The sequence below is a fragment of the Anolis carolinensis genome, chromosome 1, assembly GCF_035594765.1.
Source record: "Anolis carolinensis isolate JA03-04 chromosome 1, rAnoCar3.1.pri, whole genome shotgun sequence".
NCBI lineage: Eukaryota > Metazoa > Chordata > Lepidosauria > Squamata > Dactyloidae > Anolis > Anolis carolinensis.
Window position 1 is genome coordinate 80,584,370 of NC_085841.1, and position 18,547 is coordinate 80,602,916.

General features: G+C 39.2%; 1 protein-coding gene across 2 annotated transcripts in view; it reads right to left on the minus strand.

The window, feature by feature from the left end:
• aig1 (androgen induced 1) overlaps positions 1–18,547 on the minus strand; it is a 139,229-nt gene that overhangs the window by 79,737 nt on the left and 40,945 nt on the right. For both annotated transcript variants that reach the window (XM_003215704.4, XM_008122293.3), the window contains exon 2: positions 11,885–12,040. In XM_003215704.4, the coding sequence (XP_003215752.1) occupies positions 11,885–12,040 (156 nt within the window). The remainder of the gene's footprint in view (positions 1–11,884; positions 12,041–18,547) is intronic.

Sequence of the window (18,547 nt, forward strand, 5' to 3'; positions counted from 1 at the left end):
ATCGTGTGTGGACTTCGTAATCCCAGTTCCTTGCTTCCCGGATCAAGCTTCAAGCCTTGCCCTGTCTCACGGTTTTACCACGGACTCTGTTTCATGCTTCATGTTTGCCTCGTCTTCAGTCACGGATCTAGCCAAGAATCAAGTTTATTTCCAGCCTTGTTGTCAAGCTTCATTGGACTTTAAAGACTCTGTTATTTCCCCCACACTATTGCTTGGCAAAGTGTGTGTTTCGGTCAAGTGGATTAAAACTTTGAACTCTAATATCTTATATTGGACAATACATTTCTGGACTATATTTGACCTCATCTGAAAGGTCTGCTTCTGAACTATATTCTTCACTTGTTTTTATTGATTTTATATATTTCTTAAATAAAGATATTAGATAGAGACTGGCCTCTGTGTAAGGTTATTGGTGCTCTGCAGCCAGGGTCCTGACAGTTATGTGGCATCTCATTGGGACTCCCGCAAGGAGCTGGGCAGCTGCATTTTGCACCAATTTGAGCTTCCAAATCACCAACACAGGAAGGCCAATGTAAAGGGCGTTACAGTAGTCCAGTCTTGAGATGACCGTAGCCTGGATCACCGTAGCCAGGTTGTCCCTAGACAGATAGGGGGCTAGCTGTCTAGCCTGCCGAAGATGAAAAAAGGCGGTTTTGCTAACGGCGGAGACCTGGGCCTCCATCGTCATATGACCAAACATGTCTGAACAGATGGCCTTGCAGTCTCTGAATGATAATAATAATGATGAAGTTCTGTTCCTGGCTTGAAAGAGTTATTTCCTGTTTAATAGTGTAATTCTGACTTTGAAAGAAGTGGTCCTACTCCACAAACATTGTGTGCCACAAACTTCATGAAATGAACTCAACGACAGACCCAGTTTTTTAGACTCGAAATGCGCCAATTGTATATTTATATGTATATTTTTATGAATGTTCATTGTATTTAATTTTAATTTATTGAATGTTCTGTATTGTTTTTATATGTGTGTTTTTATTGTAAGTTGCCCTGAGTCCCCTATTGGGTGAGAAGGGCGGGATACAAATACAAATTTCTCTTGCCAGGATAAAGTTTTTGCCCTCTAGTCAACTTTTGCCATCTTTTCAGGATAAAAGTGATGAGGAACAGATATGTATGCCTCAGGAACAAAACGATGCCAATTGGGGGCTTCAAAACCCTGTAACAAAGCAGCAAGTCTGGACATTGCAGACAGAAATTCTAGGACCAACAGGTCTGTGTGTGGACCTGGTCCTAGGGATTTCCCCTCATGGGAAACCTGTGATTTGGTGCTGTCTGGAAGCACCCTGGGTCAGAAAAAAGGAGTGGCATGCTAAAGCTTCCTGTTCTCAAGAGATGTCTATAGGAAAGGATGGGGACAGCTGGATGATCAGGAGGCAGGTTGAATGGCTGCTGAATATTTCATTTTCTAGGTTGACTTGAGGGACATAACCTTTTGCTTTGAGAAACTCCTCCATTTTATTTAAAAGTGACTTCTGCAACCACCTCCTCATGAAACAGCACTTGGCTGTGTTATGGTTATGCTCTCTACAGATGTTGAAAATCAGTATTTCTAGAGCCATATGCAACACTTGGCCTAGTTGAAAAAAAGTTCTGCAAGTGTTTTCTGCAAGACCAATATGTCTCTTCTCCAGAAATACACTTAAACTACAGATCCTATGGTATAATGGAGTCTGCTGTGGTGGAAGAAGCCAGAAATCAGAAACCAGAACACTTCCATCCAGCTCTTCCGCTGATGGCTGGTCTTCTTGTGAGTAGACTGTAGCTCCAGGCCCATTCCATATGGGAGGCCTGGGAGGACTTCTTTTATTTTAATGTATGTTGTGTATTGTTTGTGATAGAAGCAGCACATTGAGTGGATACTGGTTGCTCTGAAATTGTTACACCAGCTGGTGGTGAGAGAGCCAGATGAAAGACTGGGTAGTAGTGAGAATGCTACCCAGAACCTTCTACTTGACTACAAGGTACTTCCTGGTAGGAGTAGGGTGCTGCTGGACTAGCTAACTAATTGACCTGATTGACTGGAAATACTCCCATTGATTGTGTGTTAAGTGTTGTTGTATTAATGTCTTATTTGTCTTTTGTGTTTGGTTTTTTATTTTGATTGTCTCTTTGGTTCTGTATTGTTTGTCTTTAATTCAATTTATTCAGAACCTGGGGCAGCAATACAAGTCATACATGGCAGAGGGAGATGTGGTGATGGCAGGGTCAGATGTCCTTACAGAGGAAGGAGAGAAAGGTGTTTAATAACTATCTCACTTTCCTGTCTCCCTGCCAGCCTGGGGAACTTGGAGAGTGAGCCAGACCACCCACAAGCCTCATCTTGCTCTTAAGTAATGCCAGGTTAGTGAAAAAAAAGATGCATATCATCTATGATCTCTTCAATGATGAGGGAGCTGACCTGGCATGCTTCACAGAAACTTGGCTGGGGGATCATAGTGACCAATCTGAGCTCAGGCCCTCCCAGCTGGGTACTGTGTCAGTGAGCAGGTGAAGGAAAGTGGTTGGCGGGGTGGGACCATCTTAACCTGACCAAATTACTTACTAGGGAGCTGAATCACATTGATTATGTGTACCTGTGTCTCTTGCATAAGAGTCCACTTAGATGATATCATTGGAACAGAAGCCAACAACGGACTTCCGGGTGAGCGCCCATGGCGGCGGGCATGGTTTCCTAGAGCTCGGGAAACCCTACCTGATACCGTGCCAATCGGGTTCATAGAACCGTCCCCTTGTCATGGATTGAAGTGACGAGGGGTAGCCAAGCCAGTGGAGAGCCCGACGACCCCAAAGGTTCGCCGCTCCTCAAGAGCGGGGGTCCGAGTGGGTCCGGGACTTCTGGCTAGCAAGGCGCGGATCACGAAGCAGGTTTTCCCTGCACAAGCCGCTCGCCGCACTCACTTCAGTAATATCATGAAGAACACAAGACCGTAAGAGCAACCGGATTTAAGGGGGATCCGGGCAAAACGTGAGTAATCCTTACTGGATCATTAACTTCCTTATTAAATTTGAGAGTCACAAGAAAAAGAAGAGATAAATATAGAGGAAACCGGCCAAGTGGTGATTGAACAATGGATTTAATCATCCGGTAACACATGGGGAGATCCACCCAGGGTCCTCTTCCATTTGGAGATATAAAGGGATTTGGAGATATAAGGGGATTTGGAGATATAAAGTGATATACCCTACCTAATAATTTTGATTCTGGAAATATAAAGTGATAAAACCAGAAGTTTTCTTTTTACTCTTCGTTACGGCAGTGAATGCATTGAGACAAATACCCATTAATACTGCTGCCTTAGGTACTTTATATACCCGCAATTAAACTACAACCAGCAAGGCAATAAATATTAAATACCAAACACCAAATACAAAAAGCAAGGCAATTGTCCGCCATAATAAAATAAAGAAGCTCGGTAGGCAACTATATCTAGCACAGCGACGGGGACTGACCTTGGAAGCAGCCTTGGACCAGCGGTTTTGTGGCTACACAATTTTAACCCACGCACGCCCGTGAAGAGCTGGAGAGGAGTCTCCAACTCGAACCGGAAGCGGCTAGCTCCTGGAAGCAGGAAGCGGTGGGGAACAACTTCTAGAGGGCACACACCATAGAGAGGCATTCCGGAGGACGCCCCGTGAAGACTAACAACCTGCCTAGAGCGACTTGTAAGCATTGAAACGACGGACAACCAACAGATCGACGAGTAAACATTAAAGAAGCCTAGTGAACATTCTTCCAAGCCCCCGTACTTAGGTAAAAGCTACAGTGAATTTTGAACTCACGTTCCACACTTCAAACAATAGGTAAAATGACAACATTCCGAGGGAAATATGATAAAGACTTAAGAGATATGAAGACTACACCAAGAAGGAACTCCCTCCCAGAGGACACCAGCTGGAAAGACCTCCTACGGGAAATCCAAAGTATTTCATCCAAACAAGATATACTCCAGAAGGAATTACATGAAATGGCCATGAAACAAGATACACAGCACAAACAGCTACAAGAAGATATGGCAGATCTTAAAAAAGAAATCAAAGAGGAAATAAGTTTGATTAAAGCAGAGGTGATAAAAAACGCTCAGGAGATCTCTGGATTAAAACTCCAAAATGATAAAATTGAGAAATCACAACTGAAGACTCAGAGGAAAATAGATAGCCTAGAGGCTAAAAACAATAAAGCAGAGAAGATGCAAGAAAGATTAGAGCAAAATATTACTAACTATCAATTAAGGCTTAGGAATATACAAGAAGAACCTAAAGAAAATATCAAACAAATTACTGCCCAAATCATAGCAAAGATTCTGAATTGCACTGAACAAGAGGCTAGTGATCAAATAGACACCGCTCAAAGAATCCACACCAATTACGCAAAAAAAAATAAAGTGGCAAGAGACACAATTGTTCATTTTGTTAAGAAAAGCACAAAGGAAGAAGTCTTTAGAGGCTCTAAGCACTGTCCAACGATATATAAAGACAAAAAAATAATGATATACAAAGAGTTCCCTCAATCTACCCTAAATAATAGGAGGAAATATTTCTTCCTAACGGATGAATTAAAACGTCTGCAAATTAAATTCAGATGGGAAAGGCAAGAGGGATTGATGCTGACCTATAAAGAAGAGAAAGTGTGGATAAAAAGTGAGGAAAAAGCAGACGATTTCTACAGAAAATTAAAAAGGGACTTATCACAGAAAACAAAACTACAACCTCCGAGCCTGGAAAAAAATCCAAAGCAAGCAAAGAAAAGAAGACAAGACTCACCGAAGGAAATACAGACTACCCTGCTTACAGACGACAACCCGGAGGGATCCTCGGATGAGGAGGAGGACGCAGTGAGTGATAGATCAACTAATGAATAATTTTTTAGAGTCAATAAGGGTTTTTACAAACAACATCAACGGTTTAAACTCAAAAATTAAAAAAAAAGACTATTCAACACTTTATTGAAAAATAATTATGATATCACGGCGCTACAAGAAGTGCACATTGCAAACAAAGATGTCAATTACTTAACAAATAATAGATTAGGAAAAGCTTTCCATTCTCTAGATGAAAAGAAAAAAAGGGGAGTCACCTTATATATTGCTGAAAAATTAAAACCGGTTGAAGAGTTCAGCGACCAAGAAGGCAGAGTTATCGCAGTTAAAATCTTTGTGGGCAATGAATCCATCCTAATATGTAACGTCTATATGCCAAATGGCCCAAAACGTAAATTTGTTAAACAATTGAGAACTAATATTAATCAAGTAGAAACTGATCATCTGTTAATAATGGGAGACTTTAACGGCATTATGGATTGTAAGATGGACAGATCATCAACGAAAAAGAATAGTAAAAAAAATGTTAAAAAATCTTTCCCCAAAAATTTGTTTCAGTTCAAGGAAGAATTTGATTTATGTGACATTTGGAGACTAAAAAACCCTACTCAAAAAGACTTCACTTACTATTCGAACAGACATGAACTTTGGACTAGAATTGACATGGTATGGGCCTCAAAAAGCTTAGCATCTAAAATACAAGAGATAAAAATACAGGCAAGAGATCTCTCAGATCACTGCCCTATAACCATGATAATCAATAAGAGAAAAAATATGGTAAGTTGGAAATTGGACAATAATTTGATCATGCAGGAAAAGGATATAGAAAAGCTAAAACAGGTAACTAAAGAATACTTTCAATTAAACGATAAGGAGAACATTGCCCCTCAAACCGTCTGGGATGCTTATAAGGCGGTGGTGAGAGGCTTCTTTATACAACAAAAATCAAGAAAAAATAAAATTAAGAATCAAAAATTACTAATAATACAAGGAGAGATAGACAAACTTGAGCAAAAATCAAAAGCAAATCCCCGAGAAGGAAATATATTAAAAAAAATAAAATTATTACAAAAAGAAAAGACAAACTTACAGTTAGAATCTATTGCAAACCAACTAAAATGGGCACGACAAAATGCTTTTGAAAATGCTAATAAGCCGGGGAAATGGCTGGCCAGAATAATTAGAAAAAAGAAAAATAAACAACAAACTATAAAAATTAGAACAAAGGAAAAAGATGTATTCACAGCTGACGAAATTAAAACAGAATTTGAAGAATATTATAAAAAACTATATGAAAAAGATGAAATCAATCCAGAGGAAATAACTAAATATATTTGTAGTCAAAAACTACAAAAAATAACAGATGACCAAAGATCAAAATTAAATCAAGAAGTTACCATAGAAGAGATTAAAAAAGCAATTCAAAAATTAAAACTAGGCAAAGCCCCAGGCCCAGACGGCTTTACAGCCGAATTTTATAAAATTGAGCAAGAAGAAATACTGCAATTTTTTAAAAAAATTATGAATAGAGCGATTAGCGAGGGACGAATCCCAGACTCTTGGAAACAAGCTGAAATAACCTTGATACATAAAGACGGAACAGATTCGAGCAATGTAAGGAACTACCGGCCCATATCACTATTAAATAATGATTATAAAATCTATACTAAAATACTCGCAGAGAGATTCACAATTTTTTTAAAAGATTGGATTACAGAAGATCAGGCAGGCTTTTTACCCAATCGGAGTACTAAGGACAATATAAGAATAATTCTCGATGCAATAGAATATTTTGACCAAAATCATCAACGGGAAGTGGGCTTCTTAGCATTAGACGCTGAGAAAGCCTTTGACAACGTCAATTGGGAATTTTTCAAATTATTATTTATAGAACTAGATATGGGGACTCAATTCCAAAACGGGATAAATGCAATTTATTCAAACCAATTGGCAAAAATCAAAGTAAATGGTCTATATACTGACAAATTTGAAATACAAAAAGGAACAAGACAGGGATGCCCACTTTCCCCCCTTATTTTCATATTTACTCTAGAAGTCTTAATGAGATCGATAAAGAAAGCAGAAAATCTAAAGGGCATAAAAATTGATAAGCAAGAGGTTAAAGTTCGTGCCTTTGCAGACGACGTAATTTGTATAGTCGAAAACCCAAGAGAGAATATTAAGGACTGGCTAAAAATGATTGAAGAATATGGTGCATTGGCGGGTTTCAAAATCAATAGGAAAAAAACAATAATACTTACAAAGAATATATCCAAAAAAAAAAAAACAAGAGGAGTTAAAGGATATATCGGGCCTGGAAACTGTCAAAAAAATTAAATACTTAGGTATATGGATCACAAGTAGAAATAACCAACTTTTGGAATTAAATTACGGAGCAAAATGGCATGAGATTAAAAAAGACCTAGATAGCTGGAAAGATTTAAAACTGTCACTTTTGGGCAGAATAGCGATAATCAAAATGAACATTCTTCCTAAATTACTATACCTGTTTCGCAATATCCCCATTATCAGAGGTAAAAAATTATTTACGGATTGGAATCGGGAAATAAATAAATTCATTTGGCAAAATAAGAAACCCAGAGTAAAATTTACAACTATGACCACTCCAAAAGAAAGGGGGGGCTTTGACTTACCAAATCTACAATTATATCATGATGCTTGTGCATTAGAATGGATAATAGACTGGGTAAAATTGGAAAAAATCAAATTACTAACTATAGAAGGATATAACCTACGATGGGGCTGGCACGGATACCTATGGCAAGATAAGAGGAAAATTGACAAAGAATTTGGAAATCATTTTGTTAGGTCTGCCTTAATCGCAACCTGGGAAAAATATAAAGGATACTTATATGGAAAAAACCCCCTATGGTTTTCGCCTCTGGAAGCCAGTCAACGCAGACTATTAGGATGGCAAAAATGGCCGACATACAAAGATATCATTAAAAAAGAATGCATTACAAGAGAACCACCCCCATTAAAAGATTGGAAGGAAATTCAAAAAAAGTATATAAATATTACATGGCTTCAATACTATCAAATAAAAGAATGCTATAAAAAAGATAAAGTAATTGGATTTAATATAAATACGAACTTCTGGGATAACTTACTTAAAAGGGGAAAAAAAATCATAACATTAATTTATAATAAAATATTAGAATGGAACACGGAAAAGGATATAATTAAGGACTCAATGCTAAATTGGTCCAGGAATGTAGGCAGAGCAATAACAATGGATGAATGGAATACCATCTGGAATAAAAATACTAAAACATGCTATTCTATTGAGCTGAAGGAAAACTGGCTAAAAATTGTGCACAGTGTGTTAAGTGTTGTTGTATTAATGTCTTATTTGTCTTTTGTGTTTGGTTTTTTATTTTGATTGTCTCTTTGGTTCTGTATTGTTTGTCTTTAATTCAATTTATTCAGAACCTGGGGCAGCAATACAAGTCATACATGGCAGAGGGAGATGTGGTGATGGCAGGGTCAGATGTCCTTACAGAGGAAGGAGAGAAAGGTGTTTAATAACTATCTCACTTTCCTGTCTCCCTGCCAGCCTGGGGAACTTGGAGAGTGAGCCAGACCACCCACAAGCCTCATCTTGCTCTTAAGTAATGCCAGGTTAGTGAAAAAAAAGATGCATATCATCTATGATCTCTTCAATGATGAGGGAGCTGACCTGGCATGCTTCACAGAAACTTGGCTGGGGGATCATAGTGACCAATCTGAGCTCAGGCCCTCCCAGCTGGGTACTGTGTCAGTGAGCAGGTGAAGGAAAGTGGTTGGCGGGGTGGGACCATCTTAACCTGGCCAAATTACTTACTAGGGAGCTGAATCACATTGATTATGTGTACCTGTGTCTCTTGCATAAGAGTCCACTTAGATGATATCATTGGAACAGAAGCCAACAACGAAGTGTCCAGCAATTCTGTGAGTGGGATTACACTGGATTAGTTTCAGTTGGTGAGTACTGTTGATGTGGATAAGCTTCTGGGGCAAGTAAGGAAGACAAGCTGCTTTTTTGATCCCTCTCTTGGCTGGTCATCCAGGGAGGAGATGCAATTTGATCTCAAATACAACAAATTATTAATGCATCTCTCAAGGAGGGGAAATTTCTGTTCTGTTTAAAAGAAGCAGAAATTAGACCATTGCCCTTCCTGGATCATGTGGACCTTAATAATTAGAGATAAGTCTCTAGCCTTCCTTTTTTGGGCAAAATGATTGAGAAGGCAGTTTGGGCAAAATGATTAACTTCAGGCAATCTTAGATGACTCAAACTTCCTTGACCCATTTCAAACTGGCTTCAGAGTAGGATGACTGCTATGGTCGCCTTAGCAGATGATCTCAGTCTTAACACTGGCAAGGGGTGTGCATCTCTGTTGGCAGGTTCCATATGGTGGTGCTTGGCAATAGCTGCTCCTCAAAAAAGGAGTGGTTATGTGGCATCCCACAAGGTGCCATTCTATCCCCAATGCTTTTTAATATTTACATGAATTTGCTGGGAGAGAGCATCCAGAGGCATGGGGCAGGGTGTTATCAGTGCTTCTGGATCTGTCTCTCCAAATGACAGCCTAGATCAGTGGTCCTCAACTTGTGGGTCCCCAGATGTTGTGGCCTTCAACTCTCTGAAATCCTAACAGCTGATAAATTGGCTGGGATTTCTGGGAGTTGTAGGCCTAATCACCCACAGTTTGAGAACCACTGGCCTAGGTAGATGCAACAGTCAGGAGTGCTTACTATCAGCCTAAGCTGGTAAGCCAGCTGTGCCCTTTCTAGATTTGGAGAACTTAAATGTGGTAGTGCACACACTGGTAACCTCAAGGTTGGAGTTCTGCAATACACTTTACATTGGGCTACCTTTGTACAAAGTTTGGAAACTCCAGCTGGTTCAAAATACGGCAGCCAGATTGGTTACAAAAACATCCAGGAGCAAGCATATTACGCCCATACTAAAGTCACTCAATTGGCTGCCAGTTAGTTTACAAGCAAAGTACAAAGTGTTAGTTTTGACCTTAAATGCCCTTGGGTCTAGGTTACCAACAGGATTGCCTTCTCCCATACAATCCGCCCTGAACACTTAGGTCCTCTGGCGGGTGGCTACTCCAACCAGCCAGAACCCGATTGCCAACTGTCACCCAGGGGACCTTTTCATCGGCCGTCCCAAGACTGTGGAATAACCTGCTGGAAGAGCTCTGACAGCTAAATGAGCTGTCAAAATATAAAACACTAGCTGTGCCCAGCCATGCGTTGCTGTGGCATTTTCTGGTGGTGTTGGTGAGAAATTGTTGAGGTAGTGGTGGTATTGAATGTCTGTTGTATGGTAGTCTTTATGTTTAGTATGCACACTGAAGTGGATTATATGGCAATGTGGAGTCAAGATAATCCAGTTCAAACCAGATAATATAAGATTCTAAATGGGTTATATAGCTGTGTGGAAGAGCCTTGAGTCTACACTGCCATATAATCCAGTTAAAATCTGATAATCTGTGGAAGAGGCCTAAGTGAGGCCTAACTGTGCCTGTCCCCTGGGCTGAGTAGGTTGCTAGGAGACCAAGTGGGTGGAGCTTAGCTTTCTAACTGGCAGCAATTGGATAAAAACTATTATTCCTCTCCCTGTAATTAGGACTTTATTTTTCTTTTCTTTTTGTTGTATCAACCTAGAGCCGTGAATGATGGGTTGTGTTGTCAAATTTTGAGGTTGGGGGGCCTGTAGTTTTGTTGTTTTGTCCGCTGCCCTGATGCCATCAATTTTTTATATATATAGATATTTGAAGATCTATTTCTTCCAGCAGCCAATTTTCCCACACAGCCAATTTTAAACACAAATTTTAAACTTGCACCTTATGTTGTGTATTTTAATATGTATTTTGTAGAAATATGTTTTAACACATTGATATTATAGAATGTTCTTAGATGATTATGTGTTTTTAGTGATGCCTCTCCTCAAGCTATGAGGAGAGGTAGGTAAGAAACAAAATTGTTGTTGTTATTATTTAGCCAGGACATTTTTTTAGAAATTAGTGTTTTCTTTGCCATCTCAGTATCTATAGTGCCCTGATGAAGAGTTCTCGAGCATTGCAAAGATCACCTTTTAAAAGATATATTAATGTTCTCAAAAAGGTATTCCCTTACCCTGATTTTTTGATCCTAGAAAATGCTTATGCATCCATGACATACGTGTTGATAATCATCACAGTTGTACAACTGTTACATGCTCCACATGTGGCTACATGTTCAGAAACTTCAATGTTTGCTTGAAACTTCAACTGCTATTAGTATAGGACTCCACCTGTGGGCAGGAGTGAGCTGACAGAAACATATTAACACCTGTCTTGAATAAACTACACTGTTTCCCAATTCAGTTCTGATAGTCTTCTAAGTCACAAATAACATTAAACCAGGTTGCTTTATGAAATAGCTCTGCCCGCCAGAAACCTCCAAAAATTCAGTTAATCTAAATGGACAGTGTTCTTAACTTAGCTGTTATTACAGGTCTTTTGGGATTGACACTTAAAGTGATAACCTGACAGCATGACAATTTTTTATAGTATTTTTGTGACAAATGTGTGCACTTAAATTGATTTTCATGTTGCCTTATCTTGGTATAATTATTTTAATTGCTATTTCTATATATTGGTAGCTGAGCTAAGTGCTCTCTGGAGCATATTTAATGGAACATCAACAACAGAGAAAAAGGAATTACATATTTAGGTTAGAAACTGCCATTCCATTTTCCATTTTACAAACAGTCACAAAACATATACAACATTCAAGTGCTGTGGCTAATTAAATGCAATTATAATTCATTATGAATAAAAGCAATTTATAAATGTAATAAGTAAATGATATACTGCTCAAGAATATACATGTTATGAGGAAGGAAAAAATAATTGTTTAGAGCTTTTCTTCTGTAATCATTGAGCTCATTTTGTTAAGTCCAAGACAAACCTTTTCTTATAGACGAAAAACAAAGCAAGAGTTATATGCACCAAAGTGAAAGAAAATAAATTACTTTGCATGCTACTTACAACTCCAATTGGGAAAGCTAAGACAGCCATCATCCAGTCACGGAGGGAAATGAGTTTTCTGAGCTGTCGTTCTTGTTCTTGGCTGTCATTTCCTTTAGTCAGAAGGCTAGAAAGGTCAGTCAACACGCAGATCCCAAAAAAGACTGCTTGAATAACCTGTGTTAAAAAGACAAATATAAAAGACAAATATAAATACCTTGAAGGCTATAGCATGCCACAGAAATCCCACAAGCTGCACGATGGCTCCAATTAGGTTGAACTAGAGCGATATACATTATACCAATGTGCAACATCTCAACTGAAAACTAACCAGATGCAGTTCTTTTTACATTCCACATTTTCAGAACAATACTAATTCCATTTGAATGGAATTAAAATGGAATCGAAATGACTCTATGCTGCTAAAGAGCAGCTTTCAGACCACAGCAGGCTAAGGTACACCCCAACCCTTTTCCTCGTGGCAACACCTTCCATAGTGGACAGAAGATCCTCTTTCTGCCTACCTTCCTATAACACACCCGGATATACGTTAACCACTTTTTCTAAAAGAATATGGTTGAATATATGATAGCAATTTTCTAGCAAACATGTAACCTGCCAATCCCAAACCAGAAATAATAGAGAATATTGGATTATTAGATATTTGCAGTTGGATTGACAACTTGATCACCGCATGAGACAATGACCCATTTTATCTGAAATTATCTAAAATAGTTCTCCTACAGTACACAGGATTGTGTAAAAATAAACCAAAATAAGCTACAATACACACAAGCAATCCTTTCAGTAAAACTCACTCTAATATTATTACTTATTAGATTCAATTTCCTCTTCCTAAATTGAGTTTCAGAATTTGAGAAGCAACAACATAGAAGACAGAAAGGTAACTGGTTAGAAAAGTTTACAATGAGCAGCTAATTGCTACAATGATCTGTGTGTGTGTGTGTGTGTGTGTGTGTGTGTGTGTGTGTGTGTCGGGGGGGGGGGGGAGCCGGGGAGAGGAGATTTTCAAGAAATACAGTAACTTGAAGATGTTTGTATTATCCAAACTTGTTTAAGCCTCACACAAAATGGATGGTAATGAAAACTCATAAATGCATGGCAGCATCATTCCTTTGCACATTCAGTGAGCCATGTGATTTATAATGCATAAAGCCCAACAGGCAAGGTATTTTTAAACAAAAATGTATAGTGACAGAAGGAACCATCTCAGCAATTTTAGAGTAAGAAAATTTGGGTAATTTCCAGGAAATACTCTTTAACTGAAATCTATGAGAGTTTTGAACAGTGTCCAAACTCAGATGTGGAAAGTCCTATGACATCCTGCCTAATGTTAAACTGGACAAAATACTCTTAAATTTTCACTTAGGGACAATGCTGCATTGGCAACATTTTGAGATATGACCTAATCGAGTTTTAATTTTTGTACTGAGGCTTCTATCAAGTCATAAGGAAAGAAGATCTATCCAAAGTAATATAATCTCAAAAAATCACACACCCACTCTCTAAGGGAATATACATTGTGCATTTTCTAATCAATCATAAACTGAGCCGGCCTCCATCAGCTGTTCTGCTATGACAAGGTCACAAAGGGGAGGGAATAGTAATGTTATAAGGCACCTAACCCACAATTTAGTTCAGCTAACAACTATGGGCTACTTCACTGCTTAGGTTTTTAAATGCATATAACCACAATTGATAGGTCCTTGCAGCAGTTGAATAATGAGACCCATGTCTTAGGGCCCTTCCATACAGCCCTATATCCCAGAATATCAAGGCAGAAAATCCTACAATATCCGCTTTCACACAAAAAGTGATAAATTGCAATTACAGCAGGATAATAATTATGACTAGGATTTATCACAAGATGTTGTGTTTCTCCCATTGTTACATTGCATTTCCATAGTTATTGGGTTGTATCTACTCATTGACGGGGACAATCCATTAATGGCTCCAATATTGCTGTTCAGCTATTGATTCTGAATATGTTGTTTCATTCCACTGCAGTCGGAGCCCCAGTAGCATAGTGGGTTAAAGCCTTGTGACTTGAAGGTTGGGTTGCTGACCTGAAGGCTGCCAGGTTTGAATCCAACCCGGGGAGAGCGCGGATGAGCTCCCTCTATCAGCTCCAGCTCCATGCGGGGACATGAGAGAAGCCTCCCACAAGGATGTTAAAAACATCAAAATATCCGGGCATCCACTGGGCAACGTCCTTGCAGATGGCTAATTCTCTCACACTAGAAGTGACTTGCAGTTTCTCAAGTCACTCCTGACACACACACACACAAAAAAAATCCGCTACAGTTCCAATATCTCAACAGTCATGTGGGGTGAGCCGATATAGTTGTCTTCTTCTCCTCCTTATTCCCAAGCATGACAAAGTCACTCTACTTACAGTCTCTAGCAAAAAGAGGACATAGTGATGCACAGGAACAGCATTGCTTTTATCCCCTTCCCCAGGTTTTATTTTATTTTACAGTTTGTTTTGACATGACTACACAAATGCAATGTTTAGGGGGCTTGCAATTATGACAGCAATCTCAATTTCCAAGAAGCATAGAAATTGTGCAATTACAGCATAAGAAGAAATAAACCCTAAAATTTCAACAGCATACATTCACTACATTGGTTGGACATGGGTAGGAAGACAGGGTCAAACAAAGCAATGCAAAGACTGATTGTGTGGATATGCATCACCAAAGCAGCACAAAAACGCTGTTGGACATAAGGTGTGAAAGTCATTGTTTCCAGATTGATAAATTTCAGGGTTTTTTTGTTGTTGTTTTTTTAAAAAAAACATGATTGATGTGAGACAACAGGCATGTGTGATAAAGTTCTTAGTCAAACTTCTCATAGGCCAGTTTGCCAAACACAGGACACAGATGCATGGCTTCTTCTTAAAATGTTAAAACTGCAACCCTCCAATTCTCAGTCCCCAGATTTTCACTTATATCAAAGTATCTGTGATAGAAAAGAAATAGTTCTCACCTATTCCATCTAGACAAGCTGAATGGAGAAGGGATTGGGGGTAAAAAGGAGCAACTCCTATTTCCTCCTCCCTTCTCACATTGCCTTATCACTTTGGATATCAGCACTGAGCACTGACTGGTGTCATTTTTGTGCCTGCTGGGCACTGCAAATGGCAGATATAGGGGGGCATGGTAAGGGCTGTAGGCAAGTGGCACCAAATTGGCTCTGATGCCACTTGACCGTGCCGTTACCTGGCTGGTTCAGGGCCACCCTGCGCAGCCACCATCCAGCTCCCAAGCTGCAGCAGTGCTGCTCCAAATTATCCTACTCCAGATAAGCATCATCGCTTCTGGCCAGTAAAGCTGTACTTGCAATTAATAAAAAAAAAGCTAGGTAAAGGTTTCCTCCTGATATTAAGTCCAGTCGTGTCCGACTCTGGGGGTTGGTGCTCATCTCCATTTCTAAGCTGAAGAACCGGCATTGTTCGCAGACACCCCCAAGGTCATGTGGCCGGTATGACTGCATGGAGCGCTGTTATCTTCCTGCCAGAGCATTACCTATTGATCTACTCACATTTGCATGTTTTTGAACTGCTAGGTTGGCAGAAGCTGGGGCTAACAGCGGGTGCTCATTTTGCTCCCCGAATTCAAACCTGTGACCTTTCGGTCTGCAAGTTCAGCAGCTCAGCACTTTAACACGCTGTGGCACCATTAGTAAGGGAGCAATTAGTAGCACTGTTATTAACCATTTTGACAAATTCCTGTAGGAGAGAAAGTTAACCGTATTTTTTGGCTATGGGAGGAGGTCGTAAACCCTGTGTTGAAACTAGAAAATAATAAACCAAACTGCATAATACATGCCATTTTTGAAAAAGGACCCAACTGGCTAGAAACATTTATAAGCAAGAGAAACCCGTAGGAAATTTCCAAAATTCCTTAGTGAATACAACATGAGTATTAGTTAATGTTATTTATGATTGGCAAAACTTAGGAAATACAGTACTAATATTCATAACAAGAAAATAGTATAAGCTTTAATAACACTCCTCGCTAATTCAAAACTACTGTATGACACAATAAGCTATCACAACATTGCTCAGCAAGCTAAAAAATGCTTTGCTCTGTTAATTTGTGATTTTAGCCACAATTAAGGAAAGCTATGAGCACAATCAACCAGATATCTGCCAGTCAATACTGTCTGTTTGACTGGCAGCACCTCTTCAGGGTATTCAGCATTTTTATTAGCCTTGCTACTTGACACTTTAACTCAGTGGTTCTCAACCTGGGGTCCCCAGATGTTTCTGTCCTACAACTCCCAGAATTCCCGGCCAGTTTACCAGATGTTAGTATTTCTGGGAGTTGAAGGCCAAAAACATCTGGGGACCGAAGGTTGAGAACCACTGCTTTAACTGAAGATGCTAGGGACTAATCTTGGGAATATGTAAGTGCACGCAAAGCATTGGCTAAACTTTTGTCATGTTTGTAATATCCTCATAGAAGTTGGAGACCTAAATACCCTTAAGGTACCAGGTCTCATCTGATCTTGGAAGCTAAGCAGGGTCAGACCTGATTAGTACTTGGGAGACTGCCAAAAATATCAGGTGCTATAGGGTGATTTTAAAGAAAGAAAATAACAAACCCACTCTAAGTATTTTTTGCCTGAGAAAACCCTAAGAAATTCAACAGGTGATTTGGCTCTATCAACTCTGCCATATAACACAATTTGAACTGCATTATATGAGTCTACACCTGGCATGGGCAAGCTTGGGCTGTCTGGGTGTTTTGGACTTCAACTTCCACAATTTCTAACAGCCTACAGATGAATTTTGGAATAGATGTGAAACAAATTAGATTTACTGTGAAACAATTAAAAGTTTTTTGTGGCTAATTCCTTCAAGTTCAAGTCTGTTATACACTTTTAATCAATGAATATTGGTATGTAATTGTAGCTAATAACCTCTGACATTGCCATCCCATTTCCTTTTTTGTCATGTCTTAATTAGATTGTAAGCTCGAGGGTAGGGAATTGTTCTGTTGCGCTTTTATTTGTAAAGTGCTATGTAATGTGATGGTGCTATATATATAAACAATCAAAAACAACAGAGAAGATACATCCCTACCTAAATCAGATCTTCAGGAACTGCAGAAGACAGCAATACCTAGAAAAGCTTCTTTGCTTGAATGGAGAGATATACTATCAGCTCAAACAAGCAGCAGCTGGAAATGGTAGCAAAATCATTTATATCTTTCTCCATGCTAAAGAAATTTATTGAAAACTTGCCAGATCACATCTTCACCTTGTTAAGTCCACTACAGCCACAAGTCTGGTTTTTCTTCTTGCTACGAAGCAACCAGAATATGATTTATTTCCTCTGATTATCTCTTATGACCTTTCTTGTCACCTCTATGAACACCTTGTATTCATTTCTCATTCCCTAGCGTGATTTAGTGAGATGAACATACATTACACCAAAGGAGCAAATGTGGTTGATAACATTTATCAAATGAATCTTTAGTCAGTCTAATTGTCTCTTTGGTTACTGAAATTACGATTTACAGGCAATGCCTGGATAGAGACAGGGTACTGAGTGGATAGGGACAGGGTTTCATTTTCTCCTTTGTTCTGATGCTTTTAAAGTGTCTTCTATCTTGAATATGAAGACATTTGCAAATTTTGGTAAATTCATCAAAAAATAATAACTGAACTAATTTTCTTCTCATTTGTCCTTCCCAAATTCAACAGGTATAGCCAGGTCCCAAATTGAAGAGACTATGCTGTACCTGCCCAGCATACAGAAGATTACAATGACAAGCATGTCAGAATGAAATGGTGGCAATACTACAGTTATAACTGATTTAAATCCATGTGTGTTCAGACTTTGTAGGGCCCTTCCTGACAGGCCCCCAAATGACCTTTTTCGGGCTTTTACCTAAAGCATACAAATGATGCCTCTGCAAAAATGAATTATTTTGACACAAAGCAGTTAAACTCTGCTTTGTCCTGAATTAATTTGATACCCCATTTGATCTCGGTCTTCCTGAAAGGCTTGGGTCTAATGGGGTATTGGGCCTGTGGGGACTCATCCCTGGGTAGTTCCAGAACTGTCCGGAGGTAAGTCCCCATTTCTGATCTCACTTCTCTGTATTTCAAAAAGCCCCCCTCCCCCCCCCAAAAAGCCCTAAAAAGAAGAACTTTTTTTGCTCATCCCCTCCCCATCTCCTGGTGCATCATTTCTATGCTCCAGAAGGACTCCAGTGGTACCTTAATGGTGGCCCAGTAAGTTATTTCTTCTTTTAGGGACTTTTGGGGGTGGGGTGATTCCATGCCATTCTGGTAGTTACCAGGATGATATGGGAACACCCCCTTGGGAAAGCCCATGTTTTGGGAGTGGGGGGGATTCAAATCTGGTTTGGCGCAGATTTGACTGCTGTCTAGAAGCATCCTTAGTGGAATGTAAGAGTTGCCACCACTTTTTTCCTGACCATTTAATCACCATTGAACATAAGACTATGCAAATTCAGGCTTTTGCAATATTTTTGATGAATTCCAAATATAAAAAATGGAGAATTTTGGTCACTGTTTCTCAAAAATTAACTGAAATGATAATAATCTTTACTTCGTTGTTTGCATATTTGTGCTTGCTAGAGGCTTCACTTGAATTTCTGAATTGTTTCTCTTCCTATTTTCAAGTCA